This window comes from Cervus canadensis, chromosome 3 (genome assembly GCF_019320065.1).
Source record: "Cervus canadensis isolate Bull #8, Minnesota chromosome 3, ASM1932006v1, whole genome shotgun sequence".
Taxonomy (NCBI): domain Eukaryota; kingdom Metazoa; phylum Chordata; class Mammalia; order Artiodactyla; family Cervidae; genus Cervus; species Cervus canadensis.
The window spans coordinates 101,713,716-101,724,247 of NC_057388.1; the positions used below are offsets into that span (position 1 = coordinate 101,713,716).

Sequence of the window (10,532 nt, forward strand, 5' to 3'; positions counted from 1 at the left end):
ATGGAGAAAAATCAGACGATGGTTACAGAGTTCATCTTACTGGGATTTTGTCTTGGTCCAAGGATGCACTTATTCCTTTTTGGACTCTTCTTCCTGTTCTATCTCCTCACCCTGATGGGGAACGGGGTCATCCTGGGGCTCATCTCACTGGACTCCAGACTGCACACCCCCATGTACTTCTTCCTCTCACACCTGGCCATCGTTGACATGGCCTACGCCTGCAACACGGTGCCCCAGATGCTGGTCAACCTCCGGAGTCCAGCCAAGCCCATCTCCTTTGCTGGCTGCATCACACAGACCTTTCTTTTTCTGACTTTTGCTCTGACAGAATGTCTGCTCCTGGTGGTGATGTCCTATGATCGGTATGTGGCCATCTGCCACGCCCTCCGATATTCTGTCCTTGTGAGCTGGAGAGTCGGCATCAGCCTGGTGGTGACTTCCTGGGCATGTGGCTCCCTCCTGGCCCTGGTCCATGTGGGTCTCGTCCTAAGGCTGCCCTTCTGTGGGCCTCATGAAATCAACCACTTCTTCTGTGAAATCCTGTCTGTCCTCAAGCTGGCCTGTGCTGACACCAGGCTCAACCAAGCTGTCATCCTTGCTGCTTCCGTGTTGGTCTTGGTTGGGCCACTCTTCCTGGTGCTGCTCTCCTACGCGCGCATCCTGGCCTCCATCCTAAGGATCCAGTCAGGTGAGGGCCGTGGAAAGGCCTTCTCCACCTGCTCCTCCCACCTCTGCGTGGTTGGGCTCTTCTTTGGCAGTGCCATCGTCATGTACATGGCCCCCAAGTCCCGCCACCCTGAGGAGCAGCAGAAGATCCTTTTTCTGTTTTACAGTCTTTTCAACCCCATGCTGAACCCGCTGATCTACAGCCTGAGGAACGCAGAGGTCAAGGGTGCCCTGAGGAGAGCACTGTTCAAGGAGAGTCATTTCTAACTGGTGACATTTGAATCCAAAAAAGTTCTCTGCTCTCTTATGTGTGCTTTGATGACACAAGAATAAGACTTCCCTCTTCCTTTGAAGGAAAAGTTTTAGCTATATTGCATTCATTGATTTTTCTATCAGATGTGACTTTATTGTTATTGTTCAGTCACTAAGCAGGTCCCATGAATTCCATGAACTGCACTCCAGGCTTCCCTGTCTTTCACTATCTCCCAGAGTTTGCTCAAATTCACGTCCATTGAGTCAGTGATGCTATCCCACCATCTCATCTTCTGTCACCCCCCTTCTCCTGTCCTCAGTCTTTCCCAGCATCAGAGTCTTCCAATGAGTAAGCTCCTCCCATCAGGTGGCCAAAGTATGGAGCTTCAGCTTCAGCATCAGTCCTTCCAGTGAATATTCAGGGTTGATTTCCTTTGGGATTTACTGGTTTGATCTCCTTGCAGCCCAAGGGACTCTCAAGAGTTTTCTCCAGCAACACACTTCAAAAGCATCAGTTCTTTGGCACTCAACCTTCTTTATGGTCCAACTCTCATGTCAGTACATGACTACTAGAAAAATCATAGCTTGGATAATACTATGATCTTTTTCTTTGATAGCTCTGAATTTAATATCTCTGAAATTAACATTTATTTAATGTGATTTCCTGAGTCTACAAAATTGAATGTAGTCTTTCCACTTTCCTGCCCTAACTATATTAGCTCACCAATTGTATAGGTCAGAAGATTTGGAAGAAAAAAGAAAGTTATGAAGGGAAGTGATCTTCAAAGCCTGGAAGCACACTTGTCCACTCTCAAAAATTGCACCCCCCCTGTTCAAGAGTAAGTCAGAGATGTCTAGCTAGTTGGGCTCCATAATCTTGAAAAATCTCATATGAAAATTGTTGAGTCATATTAGGGAGTTAACAAGCAGGCTGATTGAAGGAACATAATTAATACAAGGTATTTTGGAGATCCAAACCAGTCAATCCAAAAGGAATTGTACTGCAAGGAGATCCAAGTAGTCAATCCTAAAGGAAATCAGTCCTGAATATTCATTGGAAGGACTGATGCTGAAGCTGAAACTCCAAGATTTTGGCTACCTGATGCGAAGATTTGACTCCTTGGAAAAGACCTTGATGCTGGGAAAGATTGAAGGCAGGAGAAAGGGGCAACAGAGGATGAGATGGTTGGATCACATCATCTAGGCGATGGACATGAGTTTGAGCAAGCTCTGGGAGTTAATGAAGGACAGGGAAGCCTGACGTGTGGCAGTCCATGGGGTTGCAAAGAGCCAAACACAACTGAGTGACTAAACTGAGCTTAACTGATTTTGGAGAAAGCAGGAAAGATAAAGGAAAAGCTTGCTCATGGGGTGGAAATAGTATGTTGTTTACAGCTTTGGGGGTAAACTGATTAGCTCGTGGCTATTAAAGATTAAAACTAGGTCGATAGTGGGTACAAACAGTTTCTGTTGTTTTTTAGATTCCCAGAAAATGTTGTGTGTTGAATGTAAGTTATGTAGATGTACAGACTGTCTGTGTATATTATTTTCTAGTGTGTTTTCAACAGTAATTTCAGGAAATTTTACCTGATAGTATAAGTGGCTAGTATGGTATGACTGGCTCTTCTGCCTTGTGGTAATTATTCTGTTTTACAAACCAAATGGTCAGAGTTGAGTCCCATATATTTGACATAATTTTTTCAGGGTGTTACTTTTAAATCCACTTTATAACTTGCCCTGAGGCAAGGATGGCCACTTTCCTCCAGACTCTTCTTCAATTTCACAGTAACAGTGAACAGAAGGGTTGTTCAGTAGAATAAGGGTGTGGCCTTCATTTGGGCTTTAATAACTTCTCAACCCTGCTCTTAATTACTGTGTGTGGGCAACAGCGCTTACTGACTGTGGAAAGAAAGTGGGTTTTTATAATAAGAGTTAAGGTTTGAATTAATCACTCAGTGCTGTAGACTCCATACTTATATCGATCATTTACATGGATCATCTTGTTCAGTCATCATAACATATCCTGGAAGAGGGCCCTATTGTCAGTCTGTTTTATGTATGCATGTACCAGAAATATAGTGCCAGACTTTTACCCAGACAGTCTGACTCCCAAGCCTTGTATACTTAACTATAACAATGTCATAGATCAATATCATTGTAATTCAATAAAGAAGTCTAAGATATCCCAAGGAAGAATATGTAACTGAAGAAGTATCTCTGCACTGTCTAATGTTGTAAAGTGAGCTGCTCTTTGCTCTCCGAGGCCTGGAATATCAGAGACCATTTATGAGAGGTTGGTTGTCTTGGACAGTAAAACCTATGAACAGATTTGCAAAAGGTATTGGAGTTCTAGAGGAATGCAGACCATGAAGAAGGTGAGAATTAAGTCTACTCTCACTGAGATTGGTGACTTAGTTCAGCTAAGATCAAAAATCATTACAAAGACAACAACACCCTCTGTCTTTCTCTCTCTCTATCTCCATTTCTGATTTTGTCTCTCTGTTTCTCTCACTATAGGCCAGGCACTGCACTTTACAAGAATTATTTCATTTCATCCTCAGAAATAGCCCTTTGAGGCAAGAGACAATCCCCACTTTACACATAAGGAAATGGAGGCAGAGGGATTGAGTAACTCACCCAGTTCACAGCGAATGACAGTCCAGTGCAGGATTGTAGTAAGGCAGTCTAATTCTTGACCCTATAATCATTACCATTGGGTAGTGGACTCTCTAGAGCAGACCTATGGGTAAAATCAGGGAAATCGAGAGGCTGAATCAAAGCAAGTGACTCAGACCAGTGAGGGCATTGGGCTTTCAAAAGCAAGGACTTGCATTTGCTAAAGAAAGCAGCTTGACTCCAAAGAGATATATGAACAGTGGGTGTAGTAACAAGGAAGAACTGTGGCTCCAAGGGTCAGAGATGGAGGCGGTTCTCTGGAAATGAGCCGAGAAGTGAAAGAGAAGCAATGCAAGAGAAGACTGATGCCTCAGTTTCTCCCTGGCTCCTCACCAGCAGAGAACAGGCAGGATGGATGCTTGATAGTATTTTGTCTAAAATGAGCCCTTTCCCAAGACAAATGTCCCATTTGTTCATTTGTTTATTTTGCTTTTATTTCCCTTACTCTAGAAGGTGAGTCAAAGAATATCTCACTGCAGTTAATGTCAAAGAGTGTTCTGCCTATATTTTCCCCTAAGAGTTTTATATTTTCTGGCCTTTCATTTAGGTCTTTAATCTATTCTGAGTTTATTTTTGTGAATGGTGTTAGGGAGTGTTCTAATTTCATTCTTTTATGTGAGCTGTCCTGTTTTCCCAACACCACTTATTAAAGTGACTGTCTTTTCTCCATTGTATATTCCTGTTCCCTTTGTCAAAGATAAGGTGCCCATAGGTAGAGAGCACCAGGTTTATCTCTGGGCTCTCTATCTTTTGCCATTGGTCTATATTTCTGTTATTGTGCCAGTACCATACTGTCTAGATTCTTTAGCTTTGTAGTATAGTTTGAAGTCAGGAAGATTGATTCCTCCTGCTCCATTTTCCTATCTCAAGATTGCTTTGGCTCTTCGGTCTTTGTGTTTCCATACAAATTGTAAAATTTCTTGTTCCAGTTCTGTGGAAAATGCCATTGGTAATTTGACAGTGATTTCGTTGAATCTGAGGTTTATTTTATGTAGCAGTCATTTTGACAATATTAATTCTTCCAATCCAAGAACATGATATATCTCTCCATCTGTTTGTGTCATCTTGATTTCTTTCATCAGTGTCAGAGTTTTCTGCATATAAGTCTTTGGTCTCCTTAAGTTTATTCCTCAGTATTTTATTCTTTTTAATGCAGTGGTCAATAGAATTGTTTCCCGAATTTCTACTTTTGACCTTATATTGGTAGTATATACAAATGCAACCGATTTCTGTGTATTAATTTTGTGTCCTGCAGCTTTACCAAATTCATTGGTGAGCTCTAGTAGTTTTCTGGCAGCATCTTTAGGATTGTCTATGTATACTGTAATGTCATCTGCAAACAGTGACACTTTTACTTCTCTTCCAGTTTGAATTCACTTTGTTTCTTTTTCTTCACTGGTTTCCATATCTCGGACTTCCAAAATTATATTGAATAAAAGTTGCAAGAGAGGAATCTTTGTCTTGTTCCTGATCTTAGAGAAACTGCTTTCAGCTTTTCACTGTTGAGTATATTAGAGTTTGTCATATATGACCTATATTATGTTGAGATATGTTCCCTCTGTGCCAACTTTATGGAGAGTTTTTATCATAAATGGATATTGAATTTCATTAGAAACTTTTTCCTCGTCTACTGAGATAATAGTATGGTTTCTGTTATTCAGTTCATTATTGTGGTGTATCACGCTGATTAATTTGCAGATATTGAAAAAAATCTTTGCATCCCTGGAATAAATCCCCCTTGATCTTGGTGTATGATACTTTTAATGTACTGTTAGATTCATTTTCTGGTGTTTTGTTGAGGATTTTTGTGTCTATGTTCATCAATTAATATTTGCTGTACTTTTCTTTTTTCTCATGGTATCATTGTCCAGTTTTGGTATCAGAGTGATTGCAGCCTCATAGAATGAGTTTGGAAGTATTCCTTCCTCTGAAATTTTTTGGAATAACTATGGAATATTAGGTGTTAATTCTTTCCTACATTTTGGATGGAATTCACCTGTGAAGGCAACTTATGCTGGACTTTTGTTTAGTGGAAATTTTTAAATCACTGATTCCATACCAGTACTTGTAGTGTAGTTGGTCTCTTCATATTTCTTTCAATTCTTCCTGTTCAGTCTTGAGAGATTGTACCTTTCTAAGAATTTATCCATTTCTTCTAAGTTATATATTTTATTGGCATATAGTTGTTTATGGGCCTTTGTAGTCCACAATATTTCCAACTTTTTGAGCTAGGACATTGATCTTTTGCTGCTGCCCGCAGACTGAAGCTTACACTATCAGCTATCCTGGTAACCAGACCTTTGGATCCAGACTGAGCTACAACACTGGTTCTCTTGAATATCCAGCTTGATGAGTGCAGACCTGGGGGCTGCTCAGCCTCAAGCAGGAAGACATTAGACCCTGGACAGGGAAGCAGGGGCCGACTTAAGGTTTCCTCTGTGCTGTCTTTTCCACCCCTGGCTACCAAGCTGCAGAGAAGGCAGTAGCTGTTGCCCCTTAGGCTGCCCTGTTCTCCCTGAAGAGTTTCACTTTCTGACTGGGTGTGTTCAAGAAAACATAGGGGTAAGACATTTGAGACAGAAATTGCTGGCGAGAAGTTCTTGAGTTGGCAAGAGGGACGACATTTATAGTATTAAGTTGTAGACTGGCCTTTGCTGGAAAAAACTAATAACTCCATAGGAAGAGAAGATAACTTAAGATAAATGCAAAAATTCAGTAATTTTGTCAGTGTGTGTGTTAAGGTTGAATGAACTGTCATCTGATTGCATCTAACTTCTCAGTTACCCTCACTCAGTAGCTAAGACTATGCGTGGAAGGATTTATGGGAGATTTAATGAAAGAGGAAAAAAAACAACACCTGAGAGAAGAGACTAGGAAATACAGTAGGATTTCTGGGAACATCAAAGGCCAAATCGATGTGAATTCTCATGAATTTAAGGGATCTGAGTCATCATGTATGTGTGTTTTTCTGTGGATCTGTGGGTACAGGCAAAGCCGTGCATCAACTAAATTCAATGCTTACCAGACTGTGCTGACAACAGAGAGGGGACAATGGCCTCTCTAAATGTAAGATGTATATTTAGTGGAAAATGTTTTCAAAATGGGACAAATACCGAAGGAATAGGGTAGAGCAGGAAAGCATTTAGGCAATAAGATTCAGTCTATGTGATTTTCCCAGTAGTGAGTAATATTTGCAATGGAAAATTTTGATAATTATTGCATATTAACACTTTTCAGCAGACAGAGATAATTCACTCCCTGAGAAAGATCCAGTCCTTAGAGGGGCTACCTTAATAATCTCCATGGGAGGTCACATTTATTGCATCATGAATCTTTCCAAAAGTAGGATATGGAGACAGGATCAATTTCAGGATCAAAGACATAATACATGTATATCCTTGGGAATTCTACTGTGGGACAGAACCAATGAAATAAATTTTATCACTTAGATTTTTATTTCAAGAGTCTCTTGAGTACAGACATCTTTTCCATTCTTCCTCAGTTCTTACTTCTCTGCAAAAGCAGGTTCACACATGTGAACACACATGCACGTGCACACACACACTCACAGATAATAATGCAAGAGACCCAAGACAGGATGAGTAGGAAAGACACAGAATGCTGAGAATATGGTTTGTAATTTGTTCCCTGGACTCCACAGGTGTGTCACTGGGGAATGGGTTGGTCTTATTGAATCAGACTATAAAGCCCTCACATATATAGAAGATCCTGGGCACCCGTGAGACCTGCCCTCTCTGTCAGGGCAGAAAAGGGATCTGGGACTCGTCATCTACTGCACTTGCTTCTGGGAGCAAGTGACTAACTCCAGCCACTCCCCATCTCTGTGAGTTTTCCAGCCCAGTTTGAGAAAAATAGCAGACGTAGTACCACAAGTCCTCTTTATATTAATAGAAATCATTACTTTTATACTGGTTAATGACGGACAGAGGAGCAGGGCAGAAGGCTGGCAGAAATCATCAGGTTTATGAAGAAGAAAAAGCCACCTTTGTGAAGACCCCTTTCTTGAACTGTGCTGAGGTCTCAGAGTCACATCTGATACCCATGCTGTCTAAACATAGATTTCTTTTTCTTCTTGATCAGACCCCCTCCCTGGTCGCACGTATGGGAAGAGGCTGATGAAACTCAATGCCTCTCAGTCGTGGCATCAAACTGAAAGGGATGTAAGAGACCTCTGACCCTGTTGCCTCCTGAAGCTGGGGGTGTGCATTTACTATTTCTCATTTCTTCCTCTGCTGACCAGCTTCTCACACTGCACCTTGGAAACATCCTCCTGCCGGGGAAGTGAGGAAAGCTAGCATGCCCGTCTTCTGCCCACGAGGGAGATGTTAGTAAGTGGCAGGACGAAATCCTGTAGCTACTTGGTAAAGATCTCACCATTATTTCTTTTGTAGCAGGAAGGTGGGTACAGGAGCCCGTTTAGCTTACCGTGGTTTCTTACCAGAATTTCTCTCCAGGGACAGTTGTCCTCATCTGAGGAAAATCCTGCATCATCTCCTGGAGTAGGTTAACATCACTACCATTGTCACTTATCAAATGTGGGGGGAAAATTCTAGGTGATGAGAATATGGCAAAATATCCCTGCTATAAAACCAATTTCTTGGTTTGAAATGTGTTTGTACTGGCAGATTTTCAGTGAATGCTTTTGTTATTATTTTCTTCACATTTATTTAAGTCAGTTTTTTTAAATAATGAAAATATATCATTATTAAATTTTATTGAATGCAAAAAGAAAGTCAGGAGAATCCTGTCAGTATTTATAATGCTACAACAAAACATAGGGCTCCCACAGACTTTCTTTAAGCTGCAGTTATTTGGTTATTTTCATTCATATTTCAGCATTCTAATCTTAGGATTCAAGTTAATATTACTGAGGCTAACAGAGTTTTCATTTTCATACTAATCTGGCTTCTGCCGTGTAAAAGTGGAGAACTGATGGTTTGCTAACAGGAAGTTACTGCAAGGGCATTCTAGGTATCCCTGACTTGAGTTTGTAAGTGATCAGAGTCCACTGAGGTGTGAGGTATTGGAGCAAAGGGTTTCACTTCTGCAGAAGGTCAGAGAAAGCAGTGATCTCTCCCTGTAGACACCAGGGAGGGTGGGAGATGTTCTAAGACTAATGAAGATAAGGATATAGCCCTCTGATAATCATCTGGCAATATGTTTATTAATGTTATTTATTATTTCCTTACTAAATAAACCTTTCTAAACATATATAAAATTGTGTAGAAATTTAGATGTGTTAACTTACTCTCCCCAATGTTATATTATTTTATGATGTAGAATGCGACAAATGTTTTCTTTTAACTTACAATGACAACATGCCTGGACTGTAGAATGAATTATAGAGATACTGAATCTCTTGGAAGCTGGACTTAGAAGCTAATGTCAGATAACTGGGAACTCCCTGGAGAGCTGATGACAAGAGACAGGCATTTGAGAGCACAAGTCTGGGAGCCAAAGAATCAGGCAGTGTTACCAGGGTTTGACTACTTGTAAGATAACAATGGCTAATGGAGATAAGATTTACCTGCAAATATATGAAGTTGTTGAGGAGGCAGATTCTTCATAAACTCAGTTACTAAGTCCCTCAGTGGACAACTCAGGACAGGAGAACAGTCCAGAACCAGCTGTTAAACCATCAGCCACCATGTACGCTTTTAATGCTTTTGCTGACATTTATAACATTTGCTGTTTATGCTAAGGTTAGTTGTAGCATTAGGACCTAAAACTTGGGTGCGAGAGACACGCACTGAAAATGGATGAAGGCCTTGAAGTCATTTTTACCAGCTGGCTGACAACCTGCTTGAGAGCCTCACAAACAGTCATTCAGTAGAAAAATCTCTGGTTTATTCTGCCTGGTACACAATACAGAGACTTGTCATTCTAAGAAATTAGTAAATCAATGCCTGAAATATGCTGTATTTGTCCATTTGTTTTCTTTTAATTTATTTATTTTAATTGATGCATGATTATTTTACAATATTGTGGTGGATTTTGCCATCCATCTACATGAATCAGCCACGGGTGCCCATTTGATTTTTAACTTAGGGTTTGTTTTTAAAATCAGTGTCTGATTATCTGTTTATTTTACCCCAACAGCAATGATTAAAAATAAGATTCTTCTGCAGTTTCAGTCTTTGAAGGATGACTGTATTCCTTGGTGAGTGTCCCTGAAACTGGACTTGTACAGATCATACAGCCTACAGCCCATCCTAAATGTGCCTTCCTGTTGCTGAAAATATGCTGAGCACTTTTCATGTGGTAAATGTGCCAGAAACTTTAATTCATTTACATAGACTTGCCACATAGTTCTCAATACATGGTGATGCACTTAAATATTTTTCTCATATTATTTATGGTGAAGAACAGAGCTAATATTCAATAATATCCCCTAGATTATATTTTATCCAAATACAGAAGTTTAATCAAATTCCTTCAGATGCAGGATAGATAAAGAATGCTAGTAGGTTGGGTGTAAGTAAAGTCAACTTTTGAAATTAAAAAATTAAACTTTCTTTTTACTTAGCTATGGATAAATATCTGTGTTGCTCTAATATTTAAAAATCATGAGAAAATATTTTTTCAAAAAGTTTGACAATCGCCCTCTTCATTTACAACCAGAAAAATCACACCTGTTCATCTGCCTAAGTATGTTCAATCAAATTTTGCATTTCACAGTGATGAACAGAGAATTTATAGCTGATACTGTGTGTGCCCTGTCCATGACACCATGTCCTCCCACTTCAGTGCACACTGGCCTGATTTCCCAATGCCAGCACCTCTATTTGTTTGCCTAGACAGGTTCCTGAAAACCAGAAACACTTTACTAGCTTCTTAAACAGGGAAAAGGAGCCCTAATATCAATACTTGGTCCACCCACCTCAAGGCACTTATCCAATAACAGATACTAGTAGGTG

The 10,532-nt window shown here is 40.3% G+C and overlaps 1 protein-coding gene across 1 annotated transcript; it reads left to right on the forward strand.

Annotated features, from left to right (window-relative positions):
- Positions 1–933, forward strand: LOC122437994 (olfactory receptor 2A1/2A42-like). The gene has a single exon (XM_043462459.1). It carries the CDS (start codon positions 1–3, stop codon positions 931–933), a length of 933 nt encoding a protein of 310 aa, XP_043318394.1.
- The last annotated feature ends 9,599 nt before the right edge of the window (positions 934–10,532 follow it).

What these genes read in the sequence shown, in the direction of transcription:
- LOC122437994 (XM_043462459.1), top strand. Translation starts at nt 1, where the DNA reads ATGGAGAAAAATCAGACGATGGTTACAGAGTTCATCTTACTGGGATTT.